A 21,016-nucleotide genomic window follows, 5' to 3' on the forward strand; every position below is an offset into this window, starting at 1 on the left:
GATGAGGAAAAACTTTTTCAGTCAGAGAGTTGTAAATCTGTGGAATTCTCTGCCTCAGAAGGAAGTGGAGGCCAATTCTCTGAATGCATTCAAGAGAGAGCTAGATAGAGCTCTTAAGGATAGCGGAGTCAGGGGGTATGGGGAGAAGGCAGGAACGGGGTACTGATTGAGAATGATCAGCCATGATCACATTGAATGGTGGTGCTGGCTCGAAGGGCTGAATGGTCTCCTCCTGCACCTATTGTCTATTGTCTACTAGAGGGTGTGAGCTATAGGGAGAGGTTGAGCAGGCTGGGTCTCTATTCCATGGAGCGTAGGAGGATGAGGGGAGATCTTATAGAGGTATACAAAATCATGAGAGGAATAGATCGGGTAGATGAACAGAGTCTTTTACCCAGAGTAGGGGAATCGAGGACCAGAAGACATAGGTTCAAGGTGAAGGGGAAAAGATTTAATAGGAATCCGAGGAGTAACCTTTTCACACAGAGGGTGGTGGGTGTGTGGAACAAGCAGCCGGAGGAGGTAGTTGAGGCTGGGACTATCCCATCGTTTAAGAAACAGTTGGACAGGTACATGGATAGGACAGGTTTGGAGGGTCATGGACCAAGCGCAGGCAAATGGGACTAGGGAGGCAGGGACATTGTTGGCCGGTGTGGGCGAGTTGGGCCGAAGGGCCTGTTTCCACACTGTATCAATCTATGACTCTATGACTCTAATAATTGAAAGCATCACAGAAAGCAACAGCACAAAATCGACATTGAATGGGGGATTCCGGTGCCCTTCATCAATAATTCCTTTCTGGCACCACCGGGGAGTTGGCCGATGCTAAAGGACTGCACCAGAGAGTGAGTAAACCAATATGATGGACAAATCTTCTTGACCTTGTCTGGCCCAACCTACCATTGGCTGGATGCATCCCTCTATGGCAACATTGGTAGAAGCGACCACTGCCTAATCTTTGTGGAGAAACCCCGATTTTCACTCTGGGAACGTCCTCCACTGTGCGATAGGACACCGCAGTACAAGGTGGACACAAAATGCTGGAGTAACTCAACGGGACAGGCAGCATCTCTGGAGAGAAGGAATGGGTGACGTTGCGGGTCGAGACCCTTCTTCAGACTGAAGAGGGTCTCAATAGACAATAGACAATAGGTGCAGGAATAGGCCATTCGGCCCTTTGAGCCAATATGATCATGGTTGATCATTCACAATCAATACCCCGTTCCTGCCTTCTCCCCATACCCCCTGACTCCGCTATCATTAAGAGCTCTATCTAGCTCTCTCTTGAAAGCAAACGTCGACCCGAGACGTCACCCATTCCTTCTCTCCAGAGATGCTGCCTGACCCGCTGAGTTACTCCAGCATTTTGTGTCGACCTTCTATTTAAACCAGCATCTGCATTTCTTTGCCGTACTCAGTTGTCAGAGGTCCAGCAGCTCCAAATAGAGGCACTCAGGTTCATCAGAAGCAGAAATATATGTTTCTGTAATCTGCAACCTTGCATCCCTCAACCTACTATTGTTAGCAGCCCTGCTTCAATGCGGAATGCAGAAGGGCATACTTATAATTGATGAGGTGTCAGCCCATCGAAGTTGCAGTGTAAGACTACATGCTGACTTAAATTCTTGCAAACCTTTCTGCTGACTTAAAATCCCGACAAAAGGTTGTGGACGGCCACAAAGGAAAAGTATCCTGGTGTTTTGTGGAGTCTTACAGCATGGAAACAGGCCCTTCGGCCCAACACGTTCATGCTGACCCTGACTATGCCGCCCCATAGAAAATGTCCATCATAGAATATGGACATTGGGTTTTTTTTTAAATGGCTCAGCCATGAGATTATTAAATGGTCTGGCAGTACCAAGGCACGACTTTCTGCATTGTGGTATCCTCTTCGGCACGGTGGCGCAGCGGTAGAGTTGCTGCCTTACAGCGAATGCAGCGCCGGAGACTCGGGTTCGATCCCCGACTATGGGTGCTGTCTGTACGGAGTTTGTACGTTCTCCCCGTGACCTGCGTGGGTTTTCTCCGAGATCTTCGGTTTCCTCCCACACTCCAAAGATGTACAGGTTTGTAGGTTAATTGGCTGTGCAAATGTATAAATTGTCCCTCGTGGGTGTAGGATCGTGTTAATGTGCGGGGATCGCTGGGCGGCGCGGACCCGGTGGGCCGAAGGGCCTGTTTCTGTGCTGTATCTCTAAATCTAAAAATCTTTTAAAAATCTATATTTGACCGCTTAACCACCAGTCCCAAGCTCTCTGGATGAGAAATCACCAACACATTCACCACAAGAGCTAATTAGGAATCTGAATCTAGCTGGTAACATTAGTACATAAAAAAATAACTAAGTAAAGGTGAAGTACATTACACATTATATGTTAGCAAAGCGATTTCTACTAAAATTGCTATTTAATCAAAACAACATCACCAGAGCATCACTGGAGGTTGGTCAGCAATTTCTATTCAACATCACTGCTCTGGAAATAAGACCGCTTGACCAATCTGCTGAAGCGAATTGCATAGCCCCACAATGGTGTGTGTTTGATTACCAGGTTGGACAAAAATATCACAAACGAGTAGTCCACAATCAACACTCAAACATCCTTGTGTAGGAAGAAACTGCAGATGCTAATTTACATCGAAGATAGACACAAAATGCTGGAGTAACTCAGAGGGTCGGGCAGCATCTCTGGAGAACGTACAAACTCCATACAGACAGCGCCCGTAGTCGGGATGGAACCCGGGTCTCCGGCGCTGCATTCGCTGTAAGGCAGCAACTCTACTGCTGCGCCACCGTGGCCACCATACAGTGTCCAAATGGAATCAGCTAGTTGAGCATAGGTCTGGGATTTAGGCACAATTTAGCAGAAAGTCACAGCGGAAGCAAAACATTTAGACTTTAGCACAATTAATTTGATTTCTGGGGACAGCACCAAAGCATAATCTAGATTTCATCATTTGTTCAAGTTTTGTCACACAGCTGGACATACCTACCTAAATTAACATACATATATATTTGCATATGCATCAAATATTTATTTTAGATTAGCCATCGACTAACTAGGATTTCTGTAAACCTATTCAGCAATACTACAGGATTTAAGATACGGGGGAGAAACTTTAAAATAAATTTACAAGGCAAGTTTTTGTTTTAAATATATACAGTGGATGGTCGGTAGGGTAGTCAACTGTCCCGATTTAGCTGGGGCATCCCGTATTTTGGGCTAAATTTGTTTGCCCCGTACGAGACTGGCCTTGTCCCATATTGGGCCCGGGGAAAGCTGTAGGCCCGGACACTGTAGGTCCGGGGAGTGTAGACTAACGGTGTGTGTTCGGGGAGCGGGGCCTAGTGTGTCCGCCTAACGGAGGTTGCGTATCAACCAGCCTCATCGGTGTAGCGGGAGCACGTGGCCACTGGCTGGGTGAGGTCACATGGGGTGCAGGCGGTGACGTCACATTTTGTCCCTTATTTGGGAGTTAGAAAGTTGGCAACCCTAAAGGTAGGTGTATGAGAGGTAGTGCAAGCAGATACCACTGCAATGTTTAAGAAGCATTTAGACACCCATGCAAACAAGCAGGGAATAAAATGAATTTATGCCATATGCAGTTGGATGGGATCAGGTTAAATTAATATCATGGTTTGCACTGACATCGCGGGCTAAGGGGCCTGTTCGGGTGCGAGCTTAGGCCCATTAAACAGCCAATGTTTCAGATCCCATTAAAGATGCAAGTCTACAGACCTCTTCTAATTATTTTCATTTGCTATCAAACCGTACAATGTGTTGACAGTACCTGAACATTATCTTCTGTGACCTGAATTTCAGCTGTGTAAACATAGTCAATAAGGATGTTCAATGTCCATTTGTCCACTTCCTTGATGCGAACTCTCTTTGCTTTGCTCTCACTCATTTCACCTGGAAAGCAAAAAGGTTCATCATAATTAATACTTTATTTCCCCCCATCGCGACAACTTTGTCTACTTTGCACATGTGATAATGTGTCCTCAAACCTCAAGGTTTATCTTCATTAAAAGCATCTTACTTCCCGTGGACGAGGATTTCCGACTGGATCAACTAGAAAAATACTCTAGGTCGACACAGAATGCTGGAGTAACTCAGCGGGACAGGCAGCGTCTCTGGATAAAAGGAATGGGTGACATTTCGGGTCAGACTGAAGTAGAGATCTCAACCCGAAACATCACCCATTCCTTCTCTCCAGAGATGCTGCCTGTCCCGCTGAGTTGCTCCAGCATTTTGTGTCCATCTTTGGTGTAAACCAGCATCTGCAGTTCCTTCCCACACAGAAAAATACTCTCCACCCTTTTCCAGATATCCTCTTCATTTGGGTTGCAGTTACATTTATCTTCTGTCTCCAACAAGAGGATTGTATTTACAACACTTGTGACAATTCTGCTGAAAGTAGTTTGTGAAGATTTCCTTCCTCTGCAAAATCCTAAGCTGGGGGAGTGGTGTTGGGAGGGGGGAGTAAGGTGGTAGGACAAGCGTGTGTGGGTGTGTGATGGGCGCACTGATGTATCACAATGTTTATTCAGTGAGATGTTACAACATTGAGATAGCAAAATGTCTGGTTTGCAGCAAGTTAATTAATCCACTGACTCTGCAACTAAATTAGTGAGGTTCAATAAAAGAATCTAGACTTCAGACTGCTGTACAGACAATCTGGTGCAAGTTGTTAAATCACATCATGATTTAATCTGCGGCCAAGAAGTTTTCTTTGCTCCATTCTTCACTGGAGGATGAGATTAACGCACATATTCTTCATAACATTTGCGTTGGATAGTTTATCAACTTCAGTCAAACTAATTCGAAAAGTAATTTACACACTTTTTCCTCTCGTCAATTAGGGTGTTATATATTTATCTTATCCTCCATTTCTTAGGTAACAAGACCATTGGGCACATATCCAGGTTACACACAGCATGAGCAATTGACAAAGACTAGGCTGGAGCGATTTCTTGGCCTTTTTTAAAATCTTATTTAAACTGGAAATACAAACAACAGTCCAAAAGCACAAATATCACAGTGCTTTAAACCTCCTACCAAAGTACAGGAGGAATATTTTCCATACATTAACCCTTAAGACATGCAATTTAATCTCAGAAAATAAAATTGTTTTGAAATTAAACATGTTCTTTGCTATGACACGGTAGTTATAGTTTTAAAATAGTAAGCAGTATTTAAAATGCTCAGCTCTTGGGCACAAAATCAATCAGGATTCAGGTGCAGTTTATTCTGACACAATAGATCCCACTGGTGCCAACACTCCACACACTGAAATCCATTGAATTCTCTGATCTTCCACAGTACAACTAGACACGTTTGATTTCTACCTAGACACAGGGGGGGCTCCCATTTGGTTCAAGCCCATTTGCCCTCACACCAAGACCACGGTCATCCTTTACCCCAGATACTATTTTCCTGCCCTATTTTCATATTCCTTGATTCCTCGAAACCAGAAACATATTAATCTCAGTTTTGAATGCAATCTGTGAATGGGTGGAGCATTATAAAATATTTTTTTTCCCCACTTCAGTCATTAATGGCCAAGGCCTTATTTTGATAATGACTCCAAAGCTTAAGAGTCCTCAGCTTGGGGGAACAACTTATCCATATATACCCTGCTAGGCCATTTAAATTTTATACACTTCAATGAAGTCACCATTAATTCTTTTAAACCCTAAACAACAAAGGCCTTGTCTACCCAATCCCTCCCGGTGTGATTAACCGACCACCCTCAGACCTACTCTATGAATCTTCACAACATTCTTTCTATAAAGTATAATTTCAATTAGATAAAGAGAATAAAACTGCACACAACACCACAGGTGTAGTCTCACCAAGACTCTATTTAATTGTATTTCGACATCTTGCACACAAATCCTCAAACAATAAATTCTCAACACAAATTCCTAATTGTTTCCTGCACCTGCACATTAGTTTTCAATGACTTGGGCACGAGAATACTCAAGTCTCTCTGGACATCAGCATTTCCAAAACTCTTACTGCATAAAAAAAACAGACTCAGCATTTCTAATTTTACTCGATGCAAAGGTTACACATTTTTCATATTGCATTCATTTTTGCTGGGCTTGCATACATTCTCAAAGCTTCTTTGCGTTCTTGACCACTATTTGCACTCCCAATAGGTCATGCAACATTGAGGTTGACAATGTAATACTTGGTCCCTGCAGCTAAACACTGTGGTGGCATCCAAGAAGGCACACCAGCACCTCTACGTCCTGATGAGACCTGGGATATCCAGCTCCAATGACTCTTACAAACTTCTTGCCTTAGAGGGAGTACAGAGAAGGTTCACCAGATTGATCCCTGGGATGGCGGGACTTACATATGAGGAAAGACTGGATAGACTGGGCTTGTACTCACTGGAATTTAGAAGACTGAGGGGGGATCTTATAGAAACATATAAAATTCTTAAGGGGTTGGAGAGGCTAGATGCGGGAAGATTGTTCCCGATGTTGGGGGAGTCCAGAACCAGGGGTCACAGCTTAAGGATAAGGGGGAAGTCTTTTAGGACCGAGATGAGAAAACATTTCTTCACACAGAGAGTGGTGAGTCTGTGGAATTCTCTGCCACAGAAGGTAGTTGAGGCCAGTTCATTGGCTATATTTAAGAGGGAGTTAGATGTGGCCCTTTTTGCTAAAGGGATCAGGGGGTATGGAGAGAAGGCAGGTACAGGCTACTGAGCTGAATGATCAGCCATGATCATATTGAATGGCGGTGCAGGCTCGAAGGGCCGAATGGCCTACTCCTGCACCTATTTTCTATGTTTCTATGTTTCTACGGATGCACCATACAAAGCACACTGTCGGGCTACATCACAGCTTGGTTTGGCAACAGTTCTGCCCATGAACACATTAAATTGCAGAGTTATAGATGTAGCTTCGTCCATCACACACACCAGACTTCCCACAATTGATTCCATCCACACCCCACGCTGCCTCAGGAAAGCAGCAACCATAATCAAAGGCTTGTTCCACCCCAATCTTTTCCACGTTTCTTCACACCCATTGGGCAGAAGATACAGGAGCTTGAAAGCACACACCACCAGACTCAAGAACAGCTTCTTCCCCTCTGATATCAGGCTTCTAAACAGACCTTCCACAAGCTCGGGTACTGTCCAATTTACCTCTACCCATAGCCACCATTGGACTTTGTCTAAAGAATGTGTGTGGGACAATACTGAGAACTGTATTCTGCACTCTGTATCTCCCCCTTTGCTCTATCTATTGTTCTTGAGTTTGGCGACTGGATATATGATTGTGTTTTGATATATGGTTTGATTGTATTTATGCATAGTGTTATCTGATTGGAGAGCATGCAAAGCAAAGCTTTTTGCTGTACCTCGGCACATATGACAACAATAAACCTAAATATTTTGTATAAAGTACAAGTGCTGGGGGATGGTGGCAAGTACTGTGAGGGAGGGGGGGGAGCACTGATCCCCATAATATCTCCCAGGTTACCAACCTGAGGTGTTTATTCCTATTCTTTATTTTCTATCCATTGACAAATTGTCAACCTACACTGGTACATTCCCACCAATTCCATGCATTCGTAACTTTTAACTTCGAGTGGAACTTTACTCGAAGTCTTCCAAAATTCCACATAATCACAACCGCAAGATTCTTCTTCACCAACCTTAACCACCAGCCATTCACCCTCAAAGAACACCAAGAAATGAGTCAAGTGCGATTTCTCTTCCACAAACCAATATTGCCTCTTCTCAATTGTTTTCCACGTGAATTAATATCGTATCCTTCGTTACAAATTCTAGACATACCCCCACCCCAAAAAATGGGTTGTGCGCTCTTGTGCGTAAAATCCTGGAGTGATCCCCTGTCCTGCATAGAGTTGACCATTGAACGTGTTAATGAGACAAGCAACCGAAGGGGAAGCTGAGGTAGCAGCTGCCATCACTGTATCTCTAAACTAAACTAATACTGCTCCTCTTCTCTTCTCCCCACCCCTCCTCCAGCCCCACCCAGAAGGATGTATACTAAAACATAAGAATATTATATTAGAAAAGAAACCCTTGAAACCACTTTAAACCATTTATTTTAACAATCAAATCACACAGGAATAACCACAAAACCGAATTTTAAAAGTCATCCATTCATCTTGATAATTTCCCTCCCCACACTTAAAATGGTTGCTCTGAAAAAGTTACCCCGAAGAGAGACACAAAATGCTGGAGTAACTCAACGGGGCAGGCAGCATCTCCGGAGCGAAGCATTGGGTGACGTTTTGTGTCGAGACCCATTCAATCAGTTAGAAGAATACTTGCCAAGATGTTAAGAGTTTACGGTAAAGGGTGATTGTTTGAAGACACGCGTTCAACAATTTGAAATAGCATTTTCATCTAAATGACTTTCCGCATCCAACATCTTGACGACTCAACTCCATAGTTAGATTCTTCATAACAATCGACAGTACTAAACTAACAAGTGGACATTGAGTTTTACAGTAACAACTGAGAAAACAAAACTGCTGTAGTGAGTGCTGAATAATGTAAAGTTAGCCAAATGGGAATATGGTTATTAAATTGGGAAGCAACAACATTGTGACCAAACTAATGCCATTACAGTTATTTAATAGGCTTCAGTATCCAAATCCTTAAATAACAAAAACAATTTACATAAAATAAATTGGATATATCCAACTGCAATTATTCAGTGAAGAACAATTATGCTACACATGCATTATCCTAAACTATCATTCCAAGTCAAAATACTGATTGGAACTTCTTGAGTCAGAGGGTGGTGAATCTGTGGAATTCTTTGCCATAGAAGACTGTCGAGGCCAAGTCAGTGGATATTTTTAAGGCAGAGATTTTTGATGTACAGGTGTCAGAGGTTATGGGGAGAAGGCAGGAGAATGGGGTTAGGAGGGAGAGATAGAGCAGCCATGATTGAATGGCGGAGTAGACTTGATGGGCCAAATGGCCTAACTCGACTCCTATCACTTATGACCTTATGACATTTTCTCTGTGTTTTTCCTCTGGGTCTTTTCACAAAACTTTATAGAAAGTCACCAGATATACAAAGGATCACCTATTGCAGCTCGCCTTTCTTTTTTTTCACCCCTAGTAAGCAAGTAACTATACCTCTGTGTTGTATAATTGAGTTCTTCTTAGGCCTCCTCGGTCATGGCTGACCATGGGCGATGCATCCTAGTTGGCTGCTTGCTCCACACCTCAGCTAGAGCAGCGTCGCTTGTGGCTGAAGAGACCAATGCGGGAGTGACAGTCTCTGTGGCAAAGGTCACATTTGTGTGCGGTCTCTTGTCTGTTGAAGGCGCTGCGTTCCTCTCTGCGTGCCCACTTGTCTGCCGCTGCGTTCATCAGTTTCTCTTCCCCCGTTTTGAGATGTTGGTTCAGGGTACCTCTCCACCTCGTGCGGTCAGCTGCAAGGCTCTCCCAGGATTCCACATCGATGTCGAGCGCCTTCAAATCTCTCTTGCAGACATCCTTGTAACGTAGCTGGGGGCGGCCGATGGTTCTCCTCCCAGATGTCAGCTCTCCATAGAGGATGTCTTGTGGAATACGGCCATCCTCCATGCGGTGGACATGGCCCATCCACCGCAGCCTGCGCTGCCTGAGTAGAGTGTACATACTCGGAAGGCCAGCGCCAGACAGAATCTCAGCGTTGGACACTCTGTCTTGCCTGGAAATACCCAGGATACGGTGGATGCTTCTAAGGCGGAAGGTGTTGAGTCTTCTCTCCAGTCTGGCATATTGGGCGGCACGGTAGCGCAGCGGTAGAGTTGCTGCTTTACAGCGAATGCAGCGCCGTCGACTCAGGTTCGATCCTGACTACGGGTGCTGCACTGTACGGAGTTTGTACGTTCTCCCCGTGACCTGCGTGGGTTTTCTCCGAGATCTTCGGTTTCCTCCCACACTCCAAAGACGTACAGGTATGTAGGTTAATTGGCTGGGTAAATGTAAAAATTGTCCCTAGTGGGTGTAGGATAGTGTTAATGTACGGGGATCACTGGGCGGCACGGACTTGGTGGGTCGAAAAGGCCTGTTTCCGGCTGTATATATATGATATGATGATATGATATGTAGTCCATGTCTCACTGCCGTACAGCAGCGTGCTGTTGACACAGGCGTTGTAGACTGCTATCTTTGTCTTCACTGTCAGCTTTGGATTGGTCCACACTCGAGTTGTGAGGCGAGCGAGAGTTGTAACTGCCTTCCCGATCCTCTTGTCAATCTCTGTGTCCAAGGAGAGGTTGTCGGTGATGGTGGAGCCAAGGTACGTGAACTGATGGACGGCCTCAAGTTCGTAGTCGTCGATGGTGATGACAGGCGGTGCCTCTGCATCCTGCCCCAGGACGTTCGTCTTCTTCAGGCTGATGGTCAGCCCAAAGTCCTTGCAAGCCCGATAGAAGCGGTCCATCAGTGACTGTAGTTCCTGCTGGGTGTGGGACACAACTGCTGCGTCATCGGCGAACAACATGTCTCTGTTGAGAGCTTCACGTACTTTTGTCTTGGCTCGGAGGTGGGTAAGGTTGAAGAGCCTGCCGTCTGACCTAGTACGCAGGTAGATCCCCTCTGTTGCGGTGCCGAAGGCATGTTTCAGGAGCAGAGCGAAGAAAATCCCAAAGAGTGTGGGAGCGAGGACGCAGCCTTGTTTGACGCCACTGCGAATGTCGAAGGGCTCCGAGAAACTGCCATTGAACATTCATACAAGAAATCAGTGCTCTCAAACTCTGGGCTTCTTGTTCCAATGCAGCTTCACTGGTACTATGTGTGCTTTGGCGCAAGATCCCATCCCCAGATTTACAACAAAATAGTGAGCACATAAATGCCTCCAAGATAGCAAAGAATGAACACAATTATTTTTCCATTTCCCAGATGAATTACAGCCCTAGGGTACAACCAGGAGTATATTCTTTTTTCATTATTCAAGACAGATTCTCTAAAAGCAGACATAGCTTCCAGAATAAGTTTTAAGCTACATTGATACCAATTCAGTCAACCCTTCAGGCAACTGGCATGACCTTGTCTTTGATAACTGAAAAACACTGCTCAAAATGTCTGAAACCATACTCACCAATGAAGATAAACATTACTTCTGTAATTCAGAAAAGGACCTCTCAGCATTTAATCATGAAACCAAATATCCGAATTTATTTTAATGACTTTACCATCACTCGTTACTCTTGAATATTTAGTTTAGTTTGGAGATATATAACACGGAAATAGGCCCTTTGGCCCACCGAGGCCGTGCCGACCAGTGATCCCCGCACATTAACACTACCCTAAACACACACCAGGGACAATTTATATTTATAGAAAGCCAATTAACCTACAAACCTGAAAAAGCCAATTAACCTGCAAACAAGAAAACCCAAGGTATTTATTCACAAAATGGTGGAGTAACTCAGCAGGTCAGGCAGCATCTCGGGAGAGAAGGAATGGGTGACGTTTCGGGTCGAGACCCTTCTTCAGACTGAACAAGAAAACCCATGCGGTCACGGGGAGAACATACGAACTCCGTCCGGACAGCACCCGCAGTCGGGATCGAACCCGGGTCTCTGGTGCAGAAAGCACTGTAAGGAAGCAACTCTACTACAGAGCCACTGTTCTGCATAACGATTAAATCACGTGTTTGAGTTGGGCTAATATTAGTTCATGATTCACATCCGGGACAGGGGAGATGGAGAGGACAAAATGCATACACAGGTTGATTTATTATGGACGGCATCTTCAGACAATATCAAATATTGGTCCTCGTTACTTCTGAAGCAATGGCCAAGAAGAAGCAGAGCAGTTTACACTGTTTTGCCTTCAAATATTTTATACTTATGGGGAAACATCTAAAGACCACACTGTCATCCAAAGTGTTTCACTATGAGAGAGAAAAAAAAGCCAAAGGAACGACTGTGTGAACGTATATGCAAGAGGACCGAGTTCCCAAGTCCGCAGGGCTGACCGTATAAATCACACACAAAACAACTTTGGTGCTACAATACCTGTAAACATTGCGTGAAAGTATGGACTGCAGGCCGCCAGAACGACTTTGTGCGCTGGTATCTCGGTATCGTCAGCTACAAGTGTTACATCACACAAAAGATTCTGACTGTAAGAGAGCAGAACGCAGGTTATTTGAAGAAAACGCTCAACATTAAACCCAATGCCATAGTCAATTCCAACCTCTGCGGCTGCAGCTTCTTGGATAAGGCCCACCAGCAAGTGTGGAAAAACCCATAGTTGGAGGGTTTATAGACAATAGACAATAGGTGCAGGAGGAGGCCATTCGGCCCTTCGAGCCAGCACCGCCATTCAATGTGATCATGGCTGATCATTCTCAATCAGTACCCCGTTGCTGCCTTCTCCCCATACCCCCTGACTCCGCTATCCTTAAGAGCTCTATCTAGCTCTCTCTTGAATGCATTCAGAGAATTGGCCTCCACTGCCTTCTGAGGCAGAGAATTCCACAGATTTACAACTCTCTGACTGAAAAAGTTTTTCCCCATCTCCGTTCTAAATGGCCTACCCCTTATTCTTAAACTGTGGCCCCTTGTTCTGGACTCCCGCAACATTGGGAACATGTTTCCTGCCTCCAACGTGTCCAACCCCTTAATAATCTTATACGTTTCAATAAGATCCCCTCTCATCCTTCTAAATTCCAGTGTATACAAGCCTAGTCGCTCCAGTCTTTCAACATATGACAGTCCCGCCATTCCGGGAATTAACCTAGAGCTTGGTCTGCATAAGTTGGTGATTGCAATATGTCTAAAGAGAATGTTATGTCAAAAACATAGCAGGGGACAATGTGATTTTTTTCAGTCCCACATGTTTTCAAGAGGTACAGTAGAGCACAGTGGCACGGTGACACAGCGGTAGAGTTGCTGCCTTACAGCGCTTGCAAAGCCAGTGACCAGGGTTCGATCCTGACTACGGGTGCTGTCTACACAGAGTTTATACATTTTCCCCGTGACTGCGTGGGTTTTCTACAAGATTTTCGGTTTCCTCCCACACTCCAAAGACATACAAACTTGTAGGTTAATCGGCTTGGGGTTGTATACTTGGCAGAAGTGCAAAAATTGTCCCAGGTGTGTGTAGGCTTGTGTTAATGTGCAGGGATCGGTAGGCCGAAGGCTATATCTCCAAACTAAACTAAACTAAAACAAGACGACATGGAGCTCATGTCAGTTTATATCCATTCTCTGCATGTAAAAACATGGATTAATTACTACTATCTTGTTAGTATTTTACAAAGTGCCAAAAAATCACCGATTCTATTGGGTAGGAAAGAACTGCAGATGCTGGTTTACAGTTTAAGAATAAGGGGTAGGCCATTTAGAACGGAGATGAGGAAAAACTTTTTCAGTCAGAGAGTTGTGAATCTGTGGAATTCTCTGCCTCAGAAGGCAGTGGAGGCCAATTCTCTGAATGCTTCAAGAGAAAGCTAGATAGAGCTCTTAAGGATAGCGGAGTCAGGGGGTATGGGGAGAAGGCAGGAACGGGATACTGATTGAGAATGATCAGCCATGAATGGCGGTGCTGGCTCGAAGGGCCGAATGGCCTACTCCTGCACCTATTGTCTATTGTCTATTGCCTATAAAGGCTGGAGTAACTCAGCACCTCAGGCAGCATCTCTGGAGAAAGGGAATAGGTGACGTTTCCGGTCGAGACCCTCTTCAGACTGAGAGTCGGGGAAAGGGGCACAAGAGATATAAAAGGTTAGCAGCACAAATGAATGAAAGATATGCAACAAGCAACAATGATCAAGGAAAGGTGAAGCCCACAATGGTTGATTGTTGGCTGTGGGCTAGGTGATAACGAGTTACACAGACAGTCAATTTCAACAGGACGTCAGTGAAACTAGTAGGGCGGGCGGCCAGGGTGGGGGAGGGACGTAGAGAAAGGGGATGCAAGTGTTACTTAGAGAAATCAATATTCATACCGCCGGGCTATAAGCCGTCCAAGTGAAATATGAGGTGCTGTTCCTCCAATTTGTATCTGGCCTCCCTCTAACAATGGAGGAGGCCCAGCACAGAAAGGTCAGTGTGGGAATGGGAAGGGGAGTTAAAAGTGTTTGGCAACCAGGAGATCACGTAGGCCCAGACGGACTGAGCGAAGGTGATCATTGTAGCTTTTTGCATTATCTTTCATTTATTTGTTCTATTTACTTTCTCTATCTCTCGCTTCCCGCTGACTCTCAGTCTGGAGAAGAGTCTCGACCCGAAACGTCTCCTAATCCTTTTCTCCTGGGATGCTGCCTGTCCCGCTGAGTTACTCCAGCTTTTTGCGTCTATCTTCCACCAATTCGATTGGTCTCTTCTCGAATGCTGCCTGGCCTGCTGAGTATATCCAGCATTTTCTGATTTGACAAAGCAGTTCTCAATTCACACATGGCATAAAACCTGCTTTTTGGTTCATATTAAAACAACTAGAATTCAAATCAAAAGGAATCCTCACTGCTATAACCCCAGATACACGCCACTGTTTAATTAGATCTGGAACATTAAGGGGACATTCGCATGACATGCAGTTTAATAGCACAAATTTGAAATATCACCAATGGTTCTATTAAGCAACAAGAATAATGCTTTTTTTTTTGCTTTTGTTTCTCGAGTCATAGTGATACGGTGTGGAAACAGGCCCTTCGGCCCAACTTGCCCACACCGGCCAATAATGTCCCAGCTACACTGGTCCCACTTGCCTGTGTTTGGTCCATATCCTCCAAATCTGTCCTATCCATGTGCCTGTCTAACTGTTTCTTAAACGTTGGGATAGTCCCAGTCTCAACTATTGTACCTCCTCTGCAGCTTGTTCCATACACCCACCACCCTTTGTGTGAAAAAGTTACCCCTCGGATTCCTATTAAATCTTTTCCCCTTCACCTTAAACCTACGTCCTCTGGTCCTCGATTCACCTACTCTGGGCAAGAGACTCTACCCGATCTATTCGTCTCATGATTTTATAAACCTCCATAAGTTCACCCCTCATCCTCCTGCACTCCAAAGAATAGAGTCCCAGCCTACTCAACCTCTCCCTAGAGCTCACACCCTCTCGTCCTGGCAACATCCTCGTAAATCTTCCCCGTACCCTTTCCAGCTTGACAACATCTTTCCTATAACACGGTGCCCAGAACTGAACACAATACTCTAAATGCAATCTCACAAACGTCTTATACAACTGCAACATGACCTCCCAACTTCTATACTCAATACATTAAGAATATATTTTGTTACATTAAGAATTCAAATTTTCCCTAAAGAGCGGGACAGAAATAGAAGGAATCTGAACATTTAAAACATCGACCAGGAAAGCATGTTTTGTCAATGAGTCACCAAGAATTTTTTTATTTAAATTCTCCCACTCAAGACGCAGTTTTGATTATCGTCATTGAGATGGTTCCTTTGTCATGTGCAAGTAGGAGCCGCTATGGAGGTACAGTTGCCGTTTATTTAACAATACGCAGCGCAGGAAAAAGAACTACAAAGGCTGAGAATAGCCAGAGAAATGTTACTGCAGTCTGCAGCTCAGAAGAGTCACCTCTTCCATCCAGCCTTCTCTCCCATAAATAAACGGCAAAAGTGATTGCAAATCGGTCGATTGTTTTAAAAGAAGCAGTAGTGATGAGAATGATACCGAACCCAAGGTTTTACACAAGGGCACGATATAGAGCTCTGGTGTATTGACTCAAAAAGGATACTATTTGATGGTTCAGCTAATAGAAATCTTTTGGAGGTTACTAAAACGATTTAAATACTGCAAGCGTCATGAAGAGGATTTCACATTGTCGAGGCCAGAATCGGGCGCCAATATTGATTAAGTTTAGCTGCCGTAAGGTTTAGGTGTTTATTACTGGCACATGTACTGGGGTGCAGTGAGAAGCTTTGTTTTGTATGCTACCCTATCAAATAAGATAATACTATATATAAAGACAATCAAGCCATTTATCGACACAATCAAGATAGACACAAATTGCTGAAGTAACTCAGCGGGGACAGGCAGCATCTCTGCAGAGAAGGATTGGGTGACGTTTCGGGTCGAGGCCCTTCTTTGGACTGAAAGTCACGGGAAAGGGAAACGAGAGATATAGACGTTAATGCAGGGAAATATAGAACGAATGAATGAAAGATATGCAAAAAAGTAACGATGATAAAGAAAACAGGCCATTGTTAGCTGTTTGCTGGGTGAGAATGAAAATCCCTCCTATTCCCACACTGACCTGTCTGTCCTAGGCCTCCTCCATTGTCAGAGTGAGGCCAAATGCAAATTGGAGGAACAACACCTCATATTTCGCTTGGGCGGCTAACAACCCATTGATTTCTCTAACTTCAAGTAACCCCTGCATTCCCTCTCTCTCCATCCCTCCCCCACCCAAGTCACACCAGCTTTTCGTTCTCACCTAGCACCCCAACTTTACTTTATATCAATACAATCTTCTGTGAATACACTGAATAATATATCATATTAGATCATCACAGAATAAATCCAACAGTAAATGGCAAAGAAGCTTGTATCCCCATTGAGTGTTATATCATGAAACTCAGCATCGTGTTTGCTTTCAAACAGGATTTAGGTAAGATCAGAGGGGTAAGAAACAGGAACATAGCGATAAGGTCATGAAGAAGGTCGGATGGCCTTTGTTTGATGCAAACTGGTTCATTTTGTTGCTGTAAACGCTCCTTCACGTGATAGAGATCTAGGGAATAATGATCTGTTGAAAACCACCACCACAAAACTAGTTCATGTTGGATTACACAAACTACATAAGATTTTAGATTCCTGATAAACAACAATCTTTGCAAGGCAATTGTTCAGAGTACAAATATTACTACTATGCAGCACAGAATGAGCTCATTCTCTTAATTCCCCACAAAACTCCACCGGATCAGAGTGGATGTCACCATAAGCAGGGAACAAACAAGTACAAACAGACACCTCCATGACTGCATGACAATACTAAACCTAGATGTGTAGGATGGAACTGCAGGTGCTGGTTTAAACCGAAGATAGGCGCAAAAAGCTGGAGTAACTCAGCGGGTCAGACAGCAACTCTGGAGAAAAGGAATAGGTGACGTTTTGGGTCGAGACCCTTCTTCAGGGACAGGCTGCCATGGTCTGAAGAAGGGTCTCGACCCGAAACGTCACCTATTACTTTTCTCCAGAGATGCTGCCTGTCCCGCTGAGTTACGACAGCATTTTGCGTCTACCTTCAATACTAAACCTGGAAGCAGATTTCCGGAAGATAGGATTGTAAATTGCTTTTTGCAGTCATTACAATTTAGTTCAACCTCCAGCACCACAATAGATATCCAGAGACAGGCTGCCACGGAGAAGAATTAGTTCATACCTTCTCAGTTCATTCATGACTTTAAAGGCTTTTTTCATATGACGAGGATTCACAGTAACTGGACACTGTTTCTCAGAAACATCATCCTTCAGATCGTGGCGTTTATGTTGGCATAATTTTGTGCACCTGTAAGCAAAAGGCAAGATTAACTATCTGTTGGGAGCAGACCTGTTCACAGATGACACTTGCATGACTATTCAGCCAGCTTCAGCTCCTAATAAGACTGGCCAACAACCACTCTGGTTAAAATCTATATACTAAAACTCTGGTTTGTTTGTTTATTTGTGATCGAACTACAGCCAAAACGATACATGGTAGCTTGACAATTTTAGGCCCACATTACTCACCGTCATCACTTTAATGGTAAAGCAAGTCGTTTTATTGAAATCGGTGTTATATTTTTAGTTATTCACATTTTAAAGTTTAAATCTATCTCCTAGGGAGGGAAAGGGGGAGGAAGGTGGATAGGGGGGTTGAGGGGGATGGAGAAGGGGAAGTGGGGAGGGGAGGAGGGGAGGGAGGGAAGAGAGGGTGCTGCACCAATGCAGGAGAGGTTTGGGCCCAACGGGTCCACTTGGTCTAGTTGATTAATAAATGCTGCCTTGACAATGGTGCCACAGCTATGTTTTCATATGGAGTTAAAAATAATCATTTTGTTAAAAAGAAATCTCAAGAAATGTTTAAATGCTGTGATATCATGAGAGGTAGAGTCATAGAGGGGAGATACATTTCCTCCAGGTAGATGCAACAAGGACTACAAACCATCATGGCTGCCAGCAAAAGATTACAAAACCCATAGTCAGCAGGGCTGCCTGCCCTGCTGACACTGATTGCTACTGACACTGATTGCTGCTGACACTGATTGCTGCCCAGCTGAACCAGATGAGCTGATTGCCTCAGTGAGAGAGCTAAAAGGGAAGAGAAGCAGTGTATTTAAAAAGAGAGACAACGACTGGAGCAGAGAGGGAGAGAGGGAGAGAGGGAGAGAGGGAGAGAGGGAGAGAGGGAGAGAGGGAGAGAGGGAGAGAGGGAGAGAGGGAGAGAGGGAGAGAGGGAGAGAGGGAGAGAGGGAGAGAGGGAGAGAGGGAGAGAGGGGCAGAGAGGGAGAGAGAGGCAGAGAGGCAGAGAGGCAGAGAGGCAGAGAGGGAGAGAAGCCGAGAGGGAGAGAAGCAGTGTTTGAGTTATATTTTGTAAGAAGGCAGCAAGCTACAGTTTTGATTTAACTACCTGTTTTGGTTTTGTGTACCTGTCTGCAAACAATTAAGTTTACCTGTTTTTGGAAAAGACTAAATATATGGAATTTAAGTTTGAAAACAAGAACTTTTCTGTCTTCATTTCCGGCACCCACACCTCCCAACCTTCAAGAGAAAAGCTCCCGACCTCTCAAGACATCACAATGCATTAAAAATAAAAGCATTCATGTGGTGATAATCTCTATCGCCTGCTCCCAACTTCTCCGTCTCCATCGCATCTGCGTTCAAGATGAGGTGTTCCATACCAGGACATCCGAGATGTCTTCATTCTTTAGGGAACGGAAGTTCTTCTGGTCCATCATAGATAGATGAGGCCCTCGCACCTCCCCTCGGTATCCCGCAGCTCTGCTCTTGCTCCCCCTTTCCCCAGTCGCAACATGGACAGAGTCCCCCTGGTCCTCAGCGTCCACCCCATCAGCCGTCGCACACAGCACAATAACCCTCCGACATTTTCGTCACCTCCAACAGGATCTCTCCACGAGTCACGTCGTCCCATCCCAACCACTTTCCGCAGAGAACGTTCCCTCCCAGTTTGACTCATCCCTTCCCACCCAAGCCATCCCCTCCCCAGGTACCTTCCTCTGCAACCACAATAGACAATAGGTGCAGGAGGAGGCCATTCGGCCCTTCGAGCCAGCACCACCATTCAATGTGATCATGGCTGATCATTCTCAATCAGTACCCCGTTCCTGCCTTCTCCCCATACCCCCTGACTCCGCTATCCTTAAGAGCTCTATCTAGCTCTCTCTTGAATGCATTCAGAGAATTGGCCTCCACTGCCCTCTGGGGCAGAGAATTCCACAGATTCACAACTCTCTGACTGAAAAGGTTTTTCCTCATCTCCGTTCTAAATGGCCTACCCCTTATTCTTAAACTGTGGCCCCTGGTTCTGGACTCCCCCAACAGTGGGAACATGTTTCCTGCCTCTAACGTGTCTAACCCCTAACCGCAGGAGATGCAGCCCCTGTCCCTATAGCTCCTCCCTTGACTCCATCCAAGGAACCCGATCGTCCTTTTAGGTGAGGCAGTCGTGCACTTGCACCTCTTCCAACCTCATCTACTGTATCCACTGTGGACTCCTATATTTCCTATCCAGGTGTGGACTCCTATATATCAGCGAGACTCCTATATATCAGCACAGACTGGGCGATCGTTTTGATGAACGCCTTACGCTCAGTCCACCTCGGCCCACGTGATCTCCCAGTTGCAAACCTTTCAACTCACCTTCCCATACTGACCTTTCTTTCCTGGGCCTCCTCCACTGTCAAGAGTAATGCCACTCGCAAATTGGAGGGACAGCACCTCATATCTCGCTTGGGCAAGCTTACAACACAGCAGCGGGTATGATTCATGATTTCTCTCATTTCAAGTAACCCTTGCAACTCTCTCTCTCTCTGTCCCTCTCTCACCCTCGGCATCCTGCTAGTTTCACTATTTGTTATCACCTTCATTATCACCTCTTCAACAGCCAACAATGGACCATTATGGGCTCCACCTTTCTTTCGTCATCGGTATCGGTTGTGATTTATTCTGTACCTTTTTATGCCTCTGGTTTCCCTCGCTCCTGTCTCTCAGACTGAAGAAGGGTCTTGACCCGAAACGCCACCTATTCCTTTTCTCCAGAGATGCTGCCTGTCCCGCTGAGTTACTCCAGCATTTTGTGTCTATCTTCAGTGCAAACTAGCATCTGCAGTTCTTTCCTACACATTAATGCGGTGCCTCTAGATCTACCAAGTAGTTCAAAGCTCCTGAAATAGAGTAATACAGTACGGAAATAGGCCATTCAGTCCAACCTATCCTTGCCAACCAAGATACCCCATTTAAGCTAGTCCCATTTGTCCACGTTTGGCCCATATTCCTCCAAATCGGTCCGTGTTTTTTAAATGCTGTTACTGGACCTGCCACCTACCACTGGCAGCTGGTTCCACACACCCACAACCTTCCATGTTAAAAAGCAGTCCCTCAGGTTCCTATTAGACTTTTCCCCTCTCATCTTAAATCTATGCTCTCCAGTCCTTGATTCCTCCACCTTGGGAAAAAGAATTTGTGCATTCACCCTTTCTCTGACCCCTATGAATTTATAAACCTCAGTAAGATCATGTCTCAGTGTCCTGCACTCAAATGAATGTCCTAGCCTGCCAACGTCACCCTCAGGCCCTTGAGTCCATCCTTGCAAATTGTCTGCACGTTTTCCAGCTTAACGCCTTCTTTCCAATACAGATGCTCCTCGACTTATGATGGGGTTACGTTCCGATAAACCCATCGTAAATCGAAAATATCATAAGTCGAAAATGCATTTAATACACCTAACCTACCTTCCGATCATAGCCACCTAACCTACGGATTCTACTGAATGTTTAGTTTAGTTTAGCTTAGTTTAGGGATACAGCACGGAAACAGGCCCTTT

The 21,016-nt window shown here is 44.9% G+C and overlaps 1 protein-coding gene across 2 annotated transcripts in view; it reads right to left on the minus strand.

Annotated features, from left to right (window-relative positions):
- Positions 1–21,016, minus strand: part of LOC144597571 (kelch-like protein 2) — a 125,335-nt gene that overhangs the window by 77,431 nt on the left and 26,888 nt on the right. For both annotated transcript variants that reach the window (XM_078407069.1, XM_078407061.1), the window contains exons 2-4: positions 17,357–17,482; positions 12,018–12,124; positions 3,790–3,911 (exon numbers count right to left, since the gene is read on the minus strand). In XM_078407069.1, the coding sequence (XP_078263195.1) occupies positions 3,790–3,911; positions 12,018–12,124; positions 17,357–17,394 (267 nt within the window). In that variant the 5' untranslated portion in view covers positions 17,395–17,482. The remainder of the gene's footprint in view (positions 1–3,789; positions 3,912–12,017; positions 12,125–17,356; positions 17,483–21,016) is intronic.

The sequence above is a fragment of the Rhinoraja longicauda genome, chromosome 1 (genome assembly GCF_053455715.1).
Source record: "Rhinoraja longicauda isolate Sanriku21f chromosome 1, sRhiLon1.1, whole genome shotgun sequence".
Taxonomy (NCBI): Eukaryota; Metazoa; Chordata; class Chondrichthyes; order Rajiformes; family Arhynchobatidae; genus Rhinoraja; species Rhinoraja longicauda.